This window comes from Argopecten irradians, chromosome 1, assembly GCF_041381155.1.
Source record: "Argopecten irradians isolate NY chromosome 1, Ai_NY, whole genome shotgun sequence".
Taxonomy (NCBI): domain Eukaryota; kingdom Metazoa; phylum Mollusca; class Bivalvia; order Pectinida; family Pectinidae; genus Argopecten; species Argopecten irradians.
Genome location: NC_091134.1, coordinates 33,719,201 through 33,739,368, shown reverse-complemented (window position 1 = coordinate 33,739,368; position 20,168 = coordinate 33,719,201). Strand labels below are relative to the sequence as shown.

The window sequence follows — 20,168 nt, the reverse complement described above, 5'->3', positions numbered from 1 at the left end:
TATAAAAAATATATATATTTAATTGCATTCCGAAAAAAAATCCTGGCACTATATCCTATGTGGAATGAAGTACTGATTGCTCATGCACCAAAGGCAAATTAAATTATTTTATATTTTTTGGGGGGTTAATTAGACATATATATGCACGATTAAACACCAATTATTGTTCAAATGATGAATATCGATCATTTATGCTTTGTTGGTGGTGGAGCATATTTAAGCTCACCACAATTTAATTACAATTTTAAAAATATATGATAATTTCTTGTAAAACAAACTAGACAAAAATGATAGAATTCTGAAGCATTCTATGCTTAACGTACTGGCCCATTTTAGAAAAGATATTATCACAGGGTTTACAGTAAATGAGAAAAAAAATTAGCTAATCAAGTAATTTTGCGAATCATCTTTCAAACAATCGGGTCTATATAAAAATTAGTTTGTTTCACATGAAATTATTTATCCTAATATGAAAATTGCTGTTAAACTGTGATTAAAATAATCTTGGATTACAAGAATATTTCAACTCAAGTAACATATGGGTAACGTTACTTTATATATATTATATAATTGAAAAAGCTAAAGCTGAATATGTTTCTATATGTAACCTAGATGTGAAATTTGGTTAGTGTTATTACTTATAAAACCAGGGAAGATAAAAATGAAATATATTTGCGGAGAATAAATATTGAATATAAATACGCGATAACTTAACTTTAAACAAGAGGCCCAAAGGGCCTTAACGGTCATCTGACTACCTTGGCAATAGTAAATTTAATTTCATATGGTGTCACTTTGTCAGGACCATGTCAGGATCATTTTCAATTTCTTTCAACAAATTTTATTTCAAACAAGAGGCCAAAGGGCCTTAACATGTAGGAAATTAATTAGATATAGTGTCATGGTAGCCATCTTCGATTTGGGATCAACCAGAGATGTAACAACACTTTGTCGGGACCATGTCAGGATCATTTCATGCAAGTTTCAGCCAAATCGTAGTGGTAGAACTTGAGAAGAAGTTCAAAATGTGTTTTAAAGATGGCGGCTGTGGCGGCCATCTTGGTTTTCGGATTGATCCGAAAAATAACAGCACTTTGTCGGGACCATGTCAGGATCATTTCATGCAAGTTTCAGCCAAATCGCACTGGTAGAACTTGAGAAGAAGTTCAAAATGTGTTTTCAAGATGGCGGCTGTGGCAGTCATCTTGGATTTCGGATCGACCCGAAAAATAACAACACTTTGTCGGGAACATGTCAGGATCATTTCATGCAAGTTTCAGCCTAATTGCACCGGTAGAACTTGAGAAGAAGTTCAAAATGTATTTTCAAAATGGCGGCTGCGGCGGCCATCTTGGATTTCGGATCGACCCGAAAAATAACAACACTTTGTCGGGACCATGTCAGGATCATTTCATGCAAGTTTCAGCCAAATCGCACCGGTAGAACTTGAGAAGAAGTTCAAAATGTGCTTTCAAGATGGCGGCTTTGGCGGCCATCTTGGATTTCGGATCGACCCGAAAAATAAAAACACTTTGTCGGGACCATGTCAGGATCATTTCATGCAAGTTTCAGCGAAATTGCACCGGTAGAACTTGAGAAGAAGTTCAAAATGTATTTTCAAGATGGCGGCTGCGGCGGCCATCTTGGATTTCGGATCGACCCAAAAAATAACAACACTTTGTCGGGACCATGTCAGGATCATTTCATGCAAGTTTCAGCCTAATTGCACCTGTAGAACTTAAGAAGAAGTTCAAAATGTATTTTCAAGATGGCGGCTGTGGCGGCCATCTTGGATTTCGGATCGACCCGAAAAATAACAACACTTTGTCGGGACCATGTCAGGATCATTTCATGCAAGTTTCAGCCAAATCGCACCGGTAGAACTTGAGAAGAAGTTCAAAATGTGCTTTCAAGATGGCGGCTGTGGCGGCCATCTTGGATTTCGGATCGACCCGAAAAATAACAACACTTTGTCGGGACCATGTCAGGATCATTTCATGCAAGTTTCAGCCAAATCGCACTGGTAGAACTTGAGAAGAAGTTCAAAATGTGTTTTCAAGATGGCGGCTGTGGCGCCCATCTTGGATTTCGGATCGACCCGAAAAGTAACAACACTTTGTCGGGACCATGTCAGCATCATTTCATGCCAGTTTCAGCCTAATTGCACCTGTAGAACTTGAGAAGAAGTTCAAAATGTGTTTTCAAGATGGCGGCTGTGGCGGCCATCTTGGATTTCGGATCGACCCGAAAAATAACAACACTTTGTCGGGACCATGTCAGGATCATTTCATGCAAGTTTCAGCCAAATCGCACTGGTAGAACCTGAGAAGAAGTTCAAAATGTGTTTTCAAGATGGCGGCTTTGGCGGCCATCTTGGATTTCGGATCGACCCGAAAAGTAACAACACTTTGTCGGGACCATGTCAGGATCATTTCATGCAAGTTTCAGCCAAATCGCACTGGTAGAACTTGAGAAGAAGTTCAAAATGTGAAAAGTTAACGCACGGCGCACGGCGGACGGCGGACGACGACGGACGAAACATGACGACTATAGGTCATCCTGACCCTTTGGGTCCAAAAAGATTCTCCACATAAATACATATTGTAGTCACTATCTGAAATAATGTTTGGTAGTTGTTGTTGTACCATCTGCACATATACATGTGTATTAAACAGAAAACAAATACGCTTCACTTTGTTTACATCAATCTATACTTTATCAATAATAAATTTTTCATTTGTAAAATTTCATATTATTTCTTTTTGTACAGGAAACAAAAAAATTAATCTGTTTGAGAAACGGACTTAAGATGTACAAACATGACAAATGCTTTATTTTGTTAAATAATTAAAGAACTTGGTCTTGCTGGATCCTTGGAATTTAGTCACATTCGCCTTCATGTGCCAGTCTGACTCCCCTGTGAATAAATAGTGGAAACATTTTATTACGGCAATGTGAATTAAACTAATGAAGATCGGTTCTCTTTTATCTTTAATAAGTTTCATATGTTTTGATCTACTGTATTATAATGATTGTTTGTGAAGATGAAATGGAATTACTTTCATTGGATATACATAAATTTCAACTGTTGTTGTCTTTTGCAGAATTTTAACATGCAGACAGTATTTGTATAATGTGTACGAAGATCTCCATGTAAACACATGCTTTTAAACCTTCTCATTTAAAAACATTGAATTTTAGAACAAAATTAATTTTGAATAAAAGTTTGCAGAATGTTTGATCCAGGTACATGTGACGAAATAAATGAGCGTACTTTGATAATTAACCCGGTTGTACCTATATACTTACTTGCATTGCCTACTACAGTCGTTGATATAGGTATCCCCATCATCCCCACAAACTGGTTTGAAGTCCATCTTACAAACACACAGATCTTTCTCACATTTCCCTTTGTGCAAAAGGCGGACACCACTAAAATGAATACAGAGTGATGGGTGCATATACTTGGTAAATGTAGAATTTGGTTATTATACTGAAAATCAACTTTCTTTCGCGGCTACTAAATTTCGCAATGTCAATTTCAAAGCATTTTCGCGGATATAAGGTTTCGAGGATTTAATATTGAATAGAAAACTTTGAAGTTAATCGGGAAAGAATATAAGAAAGATAGTATTTCGCGGAGATAAATTTCCTCAAATTTATACCTTCATAGCAAAATAGCACGCAAAAGAATGTTGGTTTACAGTATATGGTCTGACTGCTCTAAACGACGCCAAGATCACATATCATTTAATAATGAACCGCCCATAACAAAAGACAACAAAAAAGTGAAAGTATAAGTAAATATAGTTTTTTACGTGCTTTTTTCAAGTTTGAAAACATGGCTTTGTTTTGATATTTACAATTCTAAAGGCCGCGGCAATGTACTCATCGCAATAGTCATAGAACGTCATACATGAAACTTTCACATGTTTTGTAACAGATATCATTCCATAAAAATGCATTATATATATGTTTATTGTTGGGTTAAAATATTCTTGTTTGTTAACACCAGCTCTGTTGAATTTTTAATTTTTAATTTATGTGGTGCTTTGAACTAAGTATATATCACTAAAATCCTTCCATTTTATCAATGTATATCACTGTATGCATGTAAACAGATGGCAAAGATATATATTCTTAGTGACATACGTCAAAAGCATAAAAATAAAAATCATCTATAAAAATGATTATATATGTGTTCAATTTTAGACATACACGTGGTTAAAAATAGCTATGGTATTTGAAGTATACTGTTAAATGGGTGCTTTCTTCTCAGATAATTCTATACCGTTTTTTACAGCAACTGCAAAACATTCGGCTGACAAAATGACATTATCAGTGTTCCATGGTACATTGTACATACTTGCATTTCCTTATGCAGTCGTTGTCATAGGTTTCGCCGTCAGCACCACAAACTTGTTTCAAGATTTGGGGACAAGGACATGCTGGATCAAGATCAACTTCACCATCTAAAATTTCATCTGCCATAGCGATAGCGATACAAACCGCAAGGAGAACAAATGTCAGCTTCATGATTAGACGGGATGACGGATATCTGGAACAATTAGAGATGTATAGTAATATTAACTGATTGGGTCCTGATCAGAATAATTAGAGACTATTTCAAATACTGTATTATGATTTTATCTGGGTACTTATTTTTGTAGTTTTGACGTGGATATTTATCTATTTACTTTCACACAAGAATGATTAATTCAACGACTTTTGAATATATTTGAGATATAAATATACTATGGAAAATAATTTTACTTTGTTTGCAAAAGTAAATCGTACGCGGAACAAAGTTCGTTTATAGTATCAACGAAAAACTATTGTGTTCATCGTTTTAATGATATGAATTGAACACAAATTTTCATTATAAAACAAATGAAAAAAGATGTATACGATATAACATTATATCTTGGTATAAGTTTACTTACCTTCTTGGATATTTGATTCAGGTAGCTCTGATGCTGTTCGTTTGAACATTACTCTGGACATGCGCTATTTATAGCCACTAGTTTCACTTTATCATTAATTACGTTAATATAGTACACATCGGCGAATATAAACACTGGTCACTCGAGTAACATATGGGCAATGGCCTGAAGATTATTATCACATTACATGACAGTAGGTGACAGATATTGTTTATTCGCTATCAATTATTGTAGATACTACGAATTTACCACACAGAGTACGCAAAATCTAAAATAGACGATAAAACTAGAAAATACAGCATATAAAGCCAGTTTAAGATTATCTAAAATGCGTTATATCGAATTTGAAAGTACACTGTATTATGTACTACAGATGATTTGGCATTATCTACGACTTTGAAAAGATTTATTATGAATTTGATAAAATAACACCACCTCTCTTGAAATTCAGAATACATTTGTATCTTACGACATTTAAATTATTTAAATTATTTCTTATTCCAATAACAATAAATTATGAAGTGTTATCGTAACATTTGATTAACCTAATTCTTTGTTGTAAATTAGAGAAAACATGATCGTCTTATTAACCCTTAATGCATTATTTTACGGCATCATCTCTCTTGAAAATAAATTTCTTACGATAATTGTTTCTTTTTTAAAAGGCAAGGTCACAATAAGCATTGAAATAGGATAACAAATAAAATTGCAAATATATGGCGCGTTGTACAGATATATACATGAACTTGGTAAGCGTCTCTATATTACATAGTTCCTTAAAAGGTAATTCTGGAGCGAAATACAAATGTAAATCATCATAAAGTCAGTTTCTTTATAATTGTATATCTAAAAATAAAAAATAAATCATTAGATTTTGGAAACAGAAAACATTATCTCCCCTTATTTAATGAAACATATGTATAAGACCATAACAAAATGGTTTTCAGGAAAACAACCTCAAGAGGAACAAAAAAAAAAAAAAAAAAAAAAAACGAGAAAAAAACCAAAAAAAACCCTTAACAACAACAATTAACTATATTTCGCTAAAAATACCCAATAACAATGAAACCTTATACCGTGTAGTGATGATTTATTTTATTTATAAAAGTGTCAGATTTCTATTTGTGACTGGCATCAATTTGAGCGCAATTTACTCTCTGATTCTTATTATGGCTGTAAACAATTACAATGTTCTGGTCTAGTGTCACCGTGGTAACGCACTGGTATTTCACCAAGACGAACGGAGCTCGATTCTCTATCGAATATAAAAATGTATGGGGTATCGAAACAGGATAACTTACTTTGATCCTGCTTGAATAAGTGGGTTTTCGGCAAGAACCCGGATTTTTGCCTTTATTATGTTCCATTTTCATTTTAGAACATTTTAATCTCAAATGTTAAAGACAATTGGTATTGGGCAACAGGCAAAGTGCCTATACACACCCGCTCCCATTTCCTATTCCGACCAACAAGCGTGGTTTATTTACAATGGTATACATGGTTACAAAATGCCGAAAAAAGGTTTATACTTAGATAAGGCTTGATTTTATTTTATGTTCTGCAAATCTAGTTTTCGCCATTTACTTCTATTCCTTATTATTTGTGTTTCATGGTACTTCACACATGTATTTCGTACACACCAACCGTCACCTATGACACATCATTCATAACCTTGTTAGTTACACTCCTAGTCACGAATGACACTTGCATCTGCTGCACCCACGTGTGCATGCAACGTCATCACTGACGTGCAAGATAATAAAATAAGCACCTACACTATAGTTGAATCCGGAACCGATAAATGAAATAATAATTATGTCTAGTTAGAACATATTCTATTGCCATGAAGAGCAAATGTATTAGTGAAATTTACAGTACAATAAATATATTATCATTATGGCTTTAGACATAAAAAAAGCGTTTGAAACCAAATTTACGGTAAAAGATAATTTGCGATTTTTAAAATATATTGATAATGAAAAGATCCTAATTAGTGTGGATAATCCACAAATTGTTTTAGACCTATGTATGGATTTTTATTGTTTTATCAACCACAGTATCAACATTATTAAGAAAGTCTGAAATCTTTAAAATTCTGCCAATCAAGAATAGTATCCCCCTCGTTTCTTTATTACCACGAACTCGAAATGGTTTTTCACATTATTAAATCTGCATGTCATTTTATGAACTTATCGTTTCATGTTTTATATCTTACTTTTTAAATACCTTACTTGTGATGGTCACCTGCGAACCCAAAAAGTAGGCATCCTTGATTCTAGGTCCTATCAAAAGATAACTTACGAATACCAATTGATTACACTTATCCCACCACGACGGATGGAAAATAATTCTAACTGTTTTTCAATTTTATATATCATATACTAAATGGTATTGCTAAACAAATGTCTCGATGTGACATCCTTCAGTCTAGATCATTATCTTAAGAATTTGATTAGTACATTTTTAAAAGTTATGGTTTTATCATACATCATCGTCGAATCATGTAATATTCAGATTTATTATAATAATTCTTTAGACTACTCTCCATGAGATATGTCATACTTCAATATATGTAGATTTTGATTCCTGTTTCACTACTGTAAACGTAAATATCTTAGCAAATTATCATATTTAAGGCCAATTTGTACTAGAAAGCGCTTAGAATATGATTGGCGGTAATTGTATTTTCTCGATATAGTAAGCATTGTAATAAAGTGCAAATACACGATTCATCGCGCTAACTTGGTCAACATATATGTAAGGCAAACAATTTTGAAATTACGTCAAAATAATTACATTTACGATTTATTACATTATAAAACATTCTGCAGTAATTAATGAATATGGATACACATAATGGCAAGCTCAGTATTTTTTTTATTACAAGTGATTTTACAGGAATACGATGTAAATATTTGATTAAGCATTAACAAATAGCGATAAAGTTGAAATGGTAAATAATGAATTTATTGATACAATGTAGCTGCACTATATCTTAATAAATTAAAAAAATATTACGATACGATATTGTTTAAGCGTGTAAGTATATCGAAAATTGATAAACTAATATCTCTGTTGGAATAACTTTATCAAAATTTCCAGAACATACATTTTAGTTATATTGAACAAGAAAAGTTGTCAATATGTTTTTAAATTAATCTAGCGAACAAAGATTTTTTAAGCTTAATTAAGTCATTTAATAAATGTATTGGTAGTAATTTCTTTAATGATTGTTCAGAAAAGAACGTTAGATTTTTCTGAAAAAATGTTTTGATAAATTTGAATAAAATCATGCATGTTTTCATCTGTTTATTTATTAGTATGGGAAATATAAATAAAATTCCGGCATGGGCTCCGAAACACACATGTTTTTGTATATTTTGTAACGTACTTTTGCCAAAATTTATCTCTCGATATCTGTAGTAAATTCGTAGTATCTAAATTAATTGATCACAAACAATGGAATCTGACACCTATAGCCATGTTATGTGCTTGTAAGCTTTAGGCCATTGTCCATATGTTACTTGAGTGACCACTGTTGATATTCGTCGATGTGTACTTCATTGACTTAATTGATGACAAAGTGAAACTAGTGCCTATAAATAGCGCACGGTTCGAGTAACTTCCATACCAAAAATATCAGTGTTACCTGTATCAAGTACCAGTACCGGTCAAGGTAAGAATACTTAAATTGTATCATATCGTGCATGGTGCACTTTTCCTATATCAAATTTTCTATTCTGCAAAAGATACTTATATTTATAGTATCAAATACTAAAGATAATACAACTGTGTAAGTACTTTGATATCAATGTTTTTTCCATTGTCATTCTTGAATAGTTGGATAAATTCCATTAATTGGAAGTCATAATGGTGTGGTTTTTATTGAATTTCCACATATATGTATATATATATATATTTGTATGAAAAAATGACAAAACGACTAAATTTTCTACAACATTTTTGTTTGTATATTTTTCAAGGTCTATAACTTTTCATCATCTCACCATGAAGCTGATCTTTGTTCTCCTTGCTGCTTGCATCGCTGCTGCTATGGCAGATGAAGAAACAAAGAAAGCATGCGCATGTCAAATGATTTACAAACCAGTGTGTGGACTTGATGGTGAAACCTATGGCAACGAGTGCATGATGGACTGCTTGTAAGTAATCTAACCATAGACATGTCCGACTATTTCACTATTGGCTGTTAAAGACAATAGCAATTGGGCAACAAGCAACATGCCTATACACGCTCACGAAATATCAATTTGAAAGATTTATTCGTTTTACAAATATTGTTACAAATTATTTTACAGTTTTCTTCAAGTATGAAAGAATTCATTATCATAGTGCATACAGCTATAACAATCTGGATATATATTTACTGTTGATCAGCTTTCTTTCGCAGTTAATACATTTCGTGATCTACACTTTAAAACAACTTCACGAAAATTATTGTTCGCGGATTTAAAAGTTCAATGGAAATTCCTATCAATATTAATAATGTTAATTCGCGGAGATTAAGTTTTTTGCAAATTTATTCGGATCACTAAATAGTGACGGGTTTACAGTATACATTGTATAGTTAGGACAGTGTATGTAAATATAAAGTGGTTTACATAGAGGTTACACAGTAAATGGTTATTGCATATGGAATTAATTTCAATCGAGTGAGTTATTTAAAAAAAAAAACAAAAGCTACAAAGACACGAGCTTTAGCAAGTAACTTTTTAAAAAAAATTACGAGTATGTTGTAAATTCCATATTCAAGAACGATAAGTGGTGTGATTTGTTTCTAACACAATTAGGATCGCTTTTAGGTGAAATAAATACACTCAGAGTAAGTTAACATGTATATAACAAAATATGAAAATAAGGAGTATATTTTCATGAGCAAAAAGGCATTTTTATTTTCATAATTGATATTAAAAAAATATCATTTGATAGAGTTCATTGGTATTGAATTATTCTAATCAGAAGTATCTTCAGGATAAAACATATACACATGTAGTTATATATAGGATCTAACATGATTGAGTGTTCATTTCATATGAGATTTTATGAAACGAGTCTAAGAAATTCTTTCAGTATTTCAGGTCGATTATATACCACGCATAAAAATGACACGTATTTAAAAACAATGACAACGACACAATGACCACCACGACACAATGACCACTACACAATGACTACCACGACACAATGACCACGACACAATGACCACATGACCACGACACAATGACCACACGACACAATGACCACGACACATCGTAAGGACGTTTATCAGCTTTCACAACATATTATGACGTCACTTGATTATTGATGACGTTGGCAAATAAATGACGTAGCACGGCCACAGAGTCAGTCAATTGGAATGCGTACAGAGTTTATACCACACGTTGTTAATCAACAGCTGCGATGTTTATTTGATGCCCTTAGAGTTAAATAAAACCCACCACTGGTGGTAGAAAGTACATTTATTTATCATATCAACGTTTATTCACTCATAACATCAACTTATATGATAATTTTCAGTGGTGAGCGCATGCTCCACACCGGGAAATGCGAGGACGATGACTGCAAATGTGAAACGGCGGAATATGACCCCGTATGTGGTGACGATGGGGAGACATATATGAACACCTGCAGAATGGAGTGCAGGTATGTAAATGATAAGATGGGACTTATATATAACATATAACTATATAATATATTATTAATGCATTTAGCGTGTGATTTGAATAGTTTCATTCACGGATGAAAATCTACAGTTTGAGATTATCATAACAATCTATAAAAAGATGCCGTGTGAAATGAAAATAGGTTTACACGACTACTTTCGCTAATACTTTAAGCGATTTATTCCAATCCACATTTAACATGACTTAGATACAAGTCCATCACATAGAAGAAGATATATTTATTCTTTTAAACTTTCACTCCAATGAACGTCGTTAAAAGAGAGTATTTAAAGTTATTCATGAGTATTCCTTTATTAAATAAAAAATTACATTACAACTTCATTTCATTTCATTGTCATTCTATTTTTTAAATGTCATTAAAATTTCTTCAAGAATAAGATTAAACTAAATGTATCTACATTTTATTCCCAGGGGAGTGATCTTGGCACATGAAGGTTCCTGTGACAAATAAGATGACCCATTGACATGACTTAACGTTTAGTGTTAAAAAAAATCTTTTATCATATGTGTCGATCAAAATATCACTTTTCTGAAAATGTTAAAAATAAAATTATGATATCAATTTTAAGATAACCCATGAAATGTAAAACATACCGAAGAAGAATGGATATAAAATAAAACGGTAAAATCAGAAGCAGTGACTTTGTGTTTTCTTTGAAATTTAAAGGCCCACTTCCTCTCCAAAACAAAATTCCTGCGTAATCTATGTTAATAGTGAAGGTTCATTTTACTGTTTTGTCGTCTGACGCAGTGATAGTCGACTAACGCGCGGTAATTAGGACGGCGGCGGGATAGGACGACCTGCGTTATTAAAATTAACATTTGATTTATCTTGATTAATCTGTCTGGTGGGCCTTCATTGCATGTAGAAACATTTTTATAGAACGTTAAGTGAGAGATCCAACACGTATTCGTTTAAAGATGCTCCACCGCTGACAAATGGTATTTTTTCACTATTAAAAACAGGAGCAGACGATTTAGTATTTTTCTTCAGTTACAAAAGTTACTTAATTTACACCATTACCGACATTGAAAAGTTTGAGCTTCTAATTTTACTTCAAGTTGAAAATATAAAAAAATAATAAATTGCATCCCGAAAAAATTCCGTGGCACTATATCCTATATGGAATGAAGTGCTGATTGTTCATGCACCGAAGGCAAAACAAATTATTTTGTATTATTTTTTGTGTTAATTAGACGTATATAAACACCAATTATTGTTCAATTGATGAATATCATTTATGCTCTCTCGGCGGTGGAGCATCTTTAAGAGTTGCTTATTTTTCTGCTGCTATGTTGTTTTCTAATGACTTATTCTTGGTACTGATGAACATAATTAAATATCCATTCCTAATCATATTAATCAACCGTTACTCCTTTATCGTAAGCCTGGACGAGTCTGGTTTTGTATATTTTAAAAAGTCGGAGTACTTAAGAAAATCACCGGCCTACATTCAGATACTGGCACCTTTAACAGGGAGTTCATATCAATCACAAAGGCACTACTAAGATGTCACACAATACCTGCTCACAATAATATATTGCGAGATATTGTGTTGGAGGTGTAGTAGGTCACTACTCACGATAAGAAAGTAATACTTTATTAGAAGTAGATTTATTCGGTTTACTTTATTACATACAGCTGTACACTGTGGTTGAACACAACATATTTTATGTTCGATGTTTTATTTCTTCTTCGTCTGTAAATCCTTCATGATTATTACGATTTACATAAAATTTCAAGAGTTCAACATGCAACATGTTCACAGAAAGATGACCTCGTTTGAAATCTGTAGATTTGTGATGTCGCACAAATATAGAAAATGTGGGGTCAAAGCCATTCTGTGCTCGAAAGATATGTAACATGAATAGTGACAGAAAAGTTATTATTTTTATTATTTTTTATTTTTCGAAACAATCGCTTTTATTCAGACATTCGTATTGCCAGCCAGAATATGCGATGACATAATATCCATTTGTTCTCGTGACTTCATTAGCAGAGAGTTCGCTCTCGATTAATCTGACATTTTGCCCATAACATGCATTTGTAATTAGAATATCGATAATTTTCGAAATTAGACACACTGGTTTCAAACATGAATTTCTTTTCGTGGGTTGTCATGTTTACATAAAAAACGTAATTAGGATGAAGTGAGTGGGCTTTGAAATATCATTTCTACCAAAATAGGCGCTGTCATTCAACTCTCAGGGTATCAAATAAACGATGCAGCTGATTGTTTATACCACACGTGGTATAAACTTTGTACGCATCTTTTGTCAACGTCATCAATAATCGAGTGACGTCATGCTATGCTGTGATCGCCGCTTGACACCATGACACCAAAACTGCTGTTGGATTGCGTACGTCGTATTTCTATCGGCTAAAATCGGATATAATTGTGGTAAAAACAGGTAACACGACTTGTGGTTGTTGGATATGGAATTTATTCAACACTCGTAAGTTATTTATTAAAAGTTTCAAAAGACACTCGCTAAAGCTCGTGCCTTTTGTAACTTTAAAAAAATTACTCACTCGTGTGGAATAAATTCCATATCCAACAACCACACGTTGTGTAACCTCTATATAACTTACAACACTTAGTCTAATACGCACAATAGTTACTTAAAGTGGACGAGTTTATTCCTGTAGAGATAATAAAAAAAAGAAACTTTAATATGGTGTTCATATGATATCAGTCATTGTTTCGAAGGCAGATGGCGGTTTTCAAGTCTGCTTTTGTACCAACCAATTCCAACATTGGTAACAAGGTACTAGAGGAAACTGGCCATTAACGTCCCTAGAAACGATGTAGAGGGAACATCAGCACAACATTTGAAAGAAAGCAATATTCTTATATTAACCTGATTTTTTTTCAAAAACTTGCATTGTAAGCTTTAAATGATATGTGCCATAACTGGTCAAAATTTTACATGCTATTTTTTCTTCTCTAATCTATTGAAAAAAATAAAGTTTAATGAAGTAATCTGTAAGAATAATTCAAATGGACTGATAAACATGTATGATGCCTTAAAAACATTAGTTGCAACATAGAATGTAAGTACTGTGTAAGTTCTTGTTTCGTGCCTTACACCGGTTTAGATGTAAAACATACCTGCAGTAATCACTTTACAATTACTAATTACACTGTAGGAATGTGAAATGAAATTTAAACCACATCTTGGCTTCATAGTTTGACCATATGTACACATTTCACTGCAATTTAGACGTAAATATAATAGGTTTAGCCAGTGCCAAAATTAGCTTTGAGCTCTTATTTGAGCATGTAATATTAAAGCCTATGCATTGCAAGTATCAGAATTAACTTTGTATTGTTTAATATATTCTACAATGAATACTCTGTTATTATTACCTGTTGTGAGTGTATATGTTACGTCCATTCGTAAACAATATTCTTTTTACCATTATTTCTCAGAAAGTAACACAGGGATCTGTATCAAATCCTGTGTATGTATCTCTGGACATAAGTTGCGATTAATGCATTTTGGAATCATTCTAACAACAATATATCCGACATTTGTACATATCATATTTAGGGAACGATAAGACATGTCTCACAATGGCTGATAGCAGGCCATTTCGGATTTTGATAGTTGAAGTTTGTTACCACCATTTCAAAGCAAATGTCAATTTTAACATTTGAATCCTAGTTATGCATATTGCATTTTTGGATTGATGGGGCAAGATGTCAACAGCCAACCATTTGGATACTAATGAGTGAAGCTTGGTTCTGCTATTTCTAAATAAAGACTGAAATTGTACTGTCAAATTCCATATGAAGGCTCGCTTTGGACCCTAGTTCTACAAATTGCATTTTGGTACGATCAGGCATCAAGATGGCCAACAGGAAACCATCGGCTGCCGTTTTGAAATTTAAATGGCTTATGGTTGAAGTTTGTTAACTTTAAGAACTAAAGCAATGTTTCCCCAATTGATGTTACTGATAGTTTGTAATTTGTTGAACGTCATAGGTTCGCATTAATGTATTTTCAGTTTTATATTGATTAAAATTTGAAATTAATGGATGTTTGACTATAGTGAATAACTTAACAGTTGTATATACATATACATTATACATATATAAGATTAAATTTGGAATAGATATTTAGTTTATTTATATCTCTGACTGGAATATTGGGAGAAAAGATCCATATTTTTATTTTCTGATGTTAAATGTCCAATAGTCGGCGTCATTATCCTTCTCATCCTCGATGTTCCAGGGGTTATTATCACTTGCGTTATATTCATTCCTTGACAATTTCATAGTAAAACTGAAAGTAGTTCAGAAGAAAAAAAATAACCAATCACAGGCCTGCAAAGACCTCTTTTGAAGACTACAGAGAGAGCGACTTCAAAGCCACACAGTCAACCACAGTGTACTGTTATACGATTCGTTTGAAGTACATCAAAAGACTAAATTACCTGTTATGTTCTGTTGCCATCAGTTTAACTATGAGAATATCCAGAGGTGAATATCACGACAGTAACCCCTGGAGTATCGAGGGTGTATTCCTCTGGGATCACATGTATATGTCAATGATCTGTGTTATTGTGAACGCCCTATTTCAGCGGTTTTCGAGTTAGAAATTCGCGCTTTGGTTCGAAATCACTGAGTGCATTCTCTGCAAGTTTTGAATAAAAAATTTAACTATTAATAAAAATAATTGTTGTAGATCCTAAATATGTGCACTTATTCGTCATTTCGCTTGTTCAGAATGATTTCTGTGCTAAACATTGTACGTGTCAGAGAATTTACAGAATTCGCTAAGTAATTAAACCTTCATCATTCCACTGTTTATTATAAGGAATTAACATTCATTTACTGTAAAACCAACCATTTTATTTCACATATTTCCTTTGTAATCAGAAACCTAAGAAATAATTTGTCACGAAAAAAGATTTATTACAATTCAGCATTTTTGTAGTTAATTGTGAAATTGATTACTGTAAATCAACTGTCTTTCGCGGCTACTTAATTTCGGGATTTCCGTTTCGAAACATTTTCGCAGAAATCATGTATCGCGGAGTTAGAACTGAATAGAAACATCTTTAAATCTTATTATGCAAGCTAAGATATTAGTTCGCGGACAGAAATATTCGCGAATTTATATTGATCGCGGAATTAGCGAAAATAAATGGCACTCGAAAGAAAGTTGGTCTACAGTAATCGTAAAAGGTCTTTGGGAAGAAACCGCGAAATTAAGTAGGTTTATAGTATCCTTCGGCTGACCACAAAGGCACATTGTCTCGAAACGGGAACAAGGACATTGTTTTATATTCATATCTGGTATAAAACAACAGTAAACATATACCGTTCCCAGTTACACCATTTATCGCATTGAAATAAACAAAACAATTAGTTTAACTCAATACACATTTAATTAATTATTCAATCTCTTATTCACATGCATATTTCAATCATTATCCATTATACAAAGAGTTTGTATATACTTTTAATTTTACGAAGATGAGATGATGGACAAATGATTTGATTCCTTAAATTGCTGATTGTTTTGATCGTACTTCATTAGTCGCTTTATTTTTCGCACTCTCCGTCATGTGCAAGATTAACTCCCCTGTGAAAAAATGTAAGATTGTGTTATAGCAATATATACAGAAAACGATTTGATGCAAGGAAAATTTATTCATTGATATAAATAAAACAAAAATCGTGAAGATGCTAACAGTATTACGTGCGGTTTAAAATGAATCGCTTATTAAGATTTTCGTAATACACAGCAATATATATTGTACTTGCTATAAGAATTACATCAAAGCAAATACATAGATGTGATGGGTTTGATAACGTGATAGAATAGAAATACATGACCATGTTTTGTAATAAACAATACCGGTATTAATATTTACTCAGATTAAGCTGATTATTACTGCCGTATGTCAAGCGCAAAGTTTTTTAATGTTCACCTAGACGTTTTACTGTTATTTTGTGATATTGGTGAGAATTTCAAACTTTTAAGACATACATATGAATGAGAAATGTAAGTGAAATAACTTGCATTTTTTACAGATACTTTTTTCCATAAATTTTTATACTTCAACTGCGTTATCTAACACACTCATCTTGATAACAGCTTTTAATCCTTCTGTAAACATACTCTATATATAGTTTGTATTTATATCAGAATGCATTATGCTTAATATAATTCATTGGTCCATAATTTAATACATGACTGTCTAGGGATAAATCACGGCTACTGCGGTTTTTTTATTGATCGAGATTTTGAGATTTGACACGAACTACTTAATGTCGCGATGTCTCACGACCTCCCATATACGTCATCAATTATCGACCGACACCAGTAGCCTGCTGTAGCTTGACCATCAAATGCCACATTAATCAGACCTCTTGAATCTAGCAAAACTTGAAATCCTTGACCTTAAATATTCGTATAAGCAAAATTGCCCACTTTCTACAGGAAGTAAGTGAGCATCTTTTTTTTATACAATATGTGTTTCACTATAGTAATACTATTCAAACTAAATGCGCCGTAATGTCAGAATACGTTTTGGTTTCTACTTATTGCATTAAATTGATCGACTCAAAATATTAGATTTCACCATGCTAAAGAATGGCCTTATATTTGACGATGAATAATTTACTGTTCAAATTACTATTACTCTTTAATGATATACATGTAACTATACAGGTATTTTAATAACTCAATCAGTATATTTCATACCATTGTCCCTTATCAAAAGACTATTATATATGTTCAAAATTGAGATTTAATATTCGCATAGTTATCGATGATTTTATATCGACAAACACAAGTGTATCTTTAACTAGACTCATTTATATTGCCTGATAAACTCGGGGTTGTTGAATACGGTATTCATTTCACACTTACGAGTGTATGTAAAATTCACACTTGCGAGAGTAAAAATAAATGCAGTAGTCAACACCATCTCATATATCTATATATCGCTATTTCTAATATTCGATAATTATACTTACTGGCAGTTCATACTACAATCGTTGATATAGGTATCCCCGTCATCCCCACAAACAGGTTTGAAGTTCATGTCACAAACACACAGATCTTTTTCGCACTTTCCTTTGTGTAGCAATCGGACATCGCTGAAAATAAATAAATCAATGCAAAACTTTTTATTTTATAGGTTTTTTAGTTCGTTTAGAACTAAGAAATAGTGCTGTATAACAAAGTTTACTTGTGACCTTATGACACGTGTAAGCATATACAAATAAAAGTATATATAGCGGTATTTAATTTTGAGCTAATATAATCATTTTCATTTCTCAACAATATGCTTTTACGGTCTTGAAAATATAACATTCATCTATAAGATATCGGTACGACGCAACACCTTGCCGAGGTTCAAATGTAATGCATCAATGTTATAAAATAATAATAATAAAAAAAGTTAATGATGAATCAATATTAATGATTATATAGTGTAGAATTTATATCTTTTAAAAATGGTTTATGGCAAGATACGCCTCAGGAGTCACAGAACCGAAACCTCTTTGGATTGATGATCGATGAGTCTTATCATTTTATGAACTTCAAACATTAAGTCGTCCTTTGCTTACTTGCACTTCCTCATACAGTCGTTACCATAGGTTTCACCATCAGCTCCGCATACCGGTTTGTATTTCATTTGACAGGCACAAGCTTTCTCATCCGCCATTGTGACGGAGATACAAACAGCGAAGAGTACAAAAGCCAGCTTCATGTTTAGGTAGAAAGTTGTATACCTGAATAAACACAAATAGCAGAAAAAATCTAATATTGAGCCTATCTGCATGTTTGTTGATGGGACTTAAACATTTGTGTGCTTAAAACTGGAAAAAGGAATGTACAATGCTTAAGACTTAAAGGCCTACTACCTTTCTGACTTTCTGAAAAAAAGTTTTTTTGAAACAATAAGAACAAGAAAATTTATATCGATTGCTTAATATGAGGTGACAATACCAAATATATACAAGATTCCCTTCTCAATCTATATTAAGAGTAAGAATAATTCCGTTGCTTTGCCCTTTGAAGCAGTGATAGTCAAGTAACGCGCGGTAATTAGGGTGTTATTAAGCGGCTTCAGAGAGGTTGTGGGGCATAAAGAAAGTTTTTTACGATTTTAGGAAACGAAATTCGAAGCTCGAAATTGCTCATAGTTTATACCAAGTTATGGGATTGAGTTCAAAGTGCTAAAGGTACACAAATAAAAAAAACGAGAGCAATCAAGTTTATAACAATTATAATAATATCCCCAGTAAGATGTCAAATAGATACAATTTTAAGGTAATAAATAATACTATAATCAACTTCATAAATTTATTTTTAGAATTTCAATTAACATATCAAGCAAGTAATGATTGAGTTATGATAATATGTAACTATACAATAACTCACCTTAACTGGTGTTTTCAGTGAGACTTGTTTCTCGTCGTTAACTATTTGATCTCTAACCATGTTTTATTTATAGGTACTAGTTTCACTATGTCATCAATTAACATATAATATACATCATTGATTACAAATGTCCGGCACCTAAGTAACATGTGGACAATAGCCTCTAGGTTAATTTGAACCACGCATAGGTCGAAATAATCTATATCATCCTATCAAAACATTCCATTAACTGTAAAATTGTCACGTGGATGTCGTTATTTGCAAATATTAACCTTATATACAACCTTCCATTCTTAGAAACAATATGTAAATATTACATTTATGATCATACGTGCCCACATCTAAAATTTAACATAAATTTGTCCTATTCAAATATGCGTATATCTAACATAAAGAGTACGTATATGTAATAACTACGATTCGCTTAACATGCTATTATATTAACCTAATGGAATATGTATTTTTTCCGTTTTTAACATCTGGCAATCTAATGATGAAATCATCATCATTATGTTCAATAATTTGGTAATAAAAGTATACACATATTTGTCATAACCCTGGAGAAGACACAGACTTGTCAAGTCTATTATCAATTACCTCTCTATTTGGAGAAATGTTCATTAGGTCTCAAATAAGCAATAATAAATTCATTCTCAATATTGAAATCTTTAACTTGTGTAGCTATATATTTTATGTACTGTAAATTCTTCGCTTTACGGTTTAAAAGTTAAAGTTATATGTGACATATTCACGAATCAAGAAGAGATTTTAATATGTTATTCGCAACCAAAAATAACCAACATTTTGAGAATTACAATACTTATAATGTATAGGTTTTCATGTTACAAGTACAAATAGGAGCTGAAAATGATGTTTGGCAGTACTGCTAAAATCATTATTATATACATTTACAGTCAAGTGAAATGAATACATACGGTCATACCATGAAGTCAAGTAGTGGTTGTAACTAATTATAAGGCATCATAAATGGGTTTTTTTCTGTTCATTTGAATGGTTTTTACAGCTTAATTCAGCAAACCAGGTGGTTTTCAAAATCTTAACGAAGAACAAATCATATGTTAAAATTTTCGCCAAGTTACGCCCACTGTATTCT

At 32.6% G+C, this 20,168-nt stretch overlaps 3 protein-coding genes across 3 annotated transcripts; 1 reads left to right on the top strand and 2 right to left on the bottom strand.

Annotated features, from left to right (window-relative positions):
- Positions 1-2,692: 2,692 nt before the first annotated feature.
- On the bottom strand, positions 2,693-5,029 carry LOC138310344 (thrombin inhibitor rhodniin-like). The gene is made up of 4 exons (XM_069251532.1): positions 4,944-5,029; positions 4,367-4,558; positions 3,310-3,432; positions 2,693-2,917 (listed from the first exon to the last, which is right to left on the bottom strand). The coding sequence occupies exons 2-4, from the start codon at positions 4,534-4,536 to the stop codon at positions 2,881-2,883; spliced, it is 330 nt and encodes a 109-aa protein (XP_069107633.1). The 5' UTR covers positions 4,537-4,558; positions 4,944-5,029; the 3' UTR covers positions 2,693-2,880.
- A 3,517-nt stretch (positions 5,030-8,546) lies between these two features.
- LOC138310337 (thrombin inhibitor rhodniin-like) lies at positions 8,547-11,279 on the top strand. The gene is made up of 4 exons (XM_069251519.1): positions 8,547-8,619; positions 8,927-9,103; positions 10,479-10,604; positions 11,057-11,279. Exons 2-4 carry the CDS (start codon positions 8,952-8,954, stop codon positions 11,094-11,096), a joined length of 318 nt encoding a protein of 105 aa, XP_069107620.1. The 5' UTR covers positions 8,547-8,619; positions 8,927-8,951; the 3' UTR covers positions 11,097-11,279.
- Positions 11,280-16,024: 4,745 nt separating this feature from the next.
- LOC138310334 (serine protease inhibitor dipetalogastin-like) lies at positions 16,025-19,091 on the bottom strand. The gene is made up of 4 exons (XM_069251506.1): positions 19,055-19,091; positions 18,238-18,402; positions 17,641-17,763; positions 16,025-16,240 (listed from the first exon to the last, which is right to left on the bottom strand). The coding sequence occupies exons 2-4, from the start codon at positions 18,378-18,380 to the stop codon at positions 16,201-16,203; spliced, it is 306 nt and encodes a 101-aa protein (XP_069107607.1). The 5' UTR covers positions 18,381-18,402; positions 19,055-19,091; the 3' UTR covers positions 16,025-16,200.
- Positions 19,092-20,168: the final 1,077 nt, after the last annotated feature.

What these genes read in the sequence shown, in the direction of transcription:
- LOC138310334 (XM_069251506.1), bottom strand. Translation starts at nt 18,380, where the DNA reads ATGAAGCTGGCTTTTGTACTCTTCGCTGTTTGTATCTCCGTCACAATG. An exon ending in GACTGTATGAGGAAGTGCAA is followed by an intron (nt 17,764 to 18,237) that starts GTAAGCAAAGGA and finishes ATTTATTTTCAG; the next exon opens with CGATGTCCGATTGCTACACA. An exon ending in GATTGTAGTATGAACTGCCA is followed by an intron (nt 16,241 to 17,640) that starts GTAAGTATAATT and finishes ATTTTTTCACAG; the next exon opens with GGGAGTTAATCTTGCACATG.
- LOC138310337 (XM_069251519.1), top strand. Translation starts at nt 8,952, where the DNA reads ATGAAGCTGATCTTTGTTCTCCTTGCTGCTTGCATCGCTGCTGCTATG. An exon ending in GAGTGCATGATGGACTGCTT is followed by an intron (nt 9,104 to 10,478) that starts GTAAGTAATCTA and finishes GATAATTTTCAG; the next exon opens with TGGTGAGCGCATGCTCCACA. An exon ending in ACCTGCAGAATGGAGTGCAG is followed by an intron (nt 10,605 to 11,056) that starts GTATGTAAATGA and finishes TTTTATTCCCAG; the next exon opens with GGGAGTGATCTTGGCACATG.
- LOC138310344 (XM_069251532.1), bottom strand. Translation starts at nt 4,536, where the DNA reads ATGAAGCTGACATTTGTTCTCCTTGCGGTTTGTATCGCTATCGCTATG. An exon ending in GACTGCATAAGGAAATGCAA is followed by an intron (nt 3,433 to 4,366) that starts GTATGTACAATG and finishes TATTCATTTTAG; the next exon opens with TGGTGTCCGCCTTTTGCACA. An exon ending in GACTGTAGTAGGCAATGCAA is followed by an intron (nt 2,918 to 3,309) that starts GTAAGTATATAG and finishes ATTTATTCACAG; the next exon opens with GGGAGTCAGACTGGCACATG.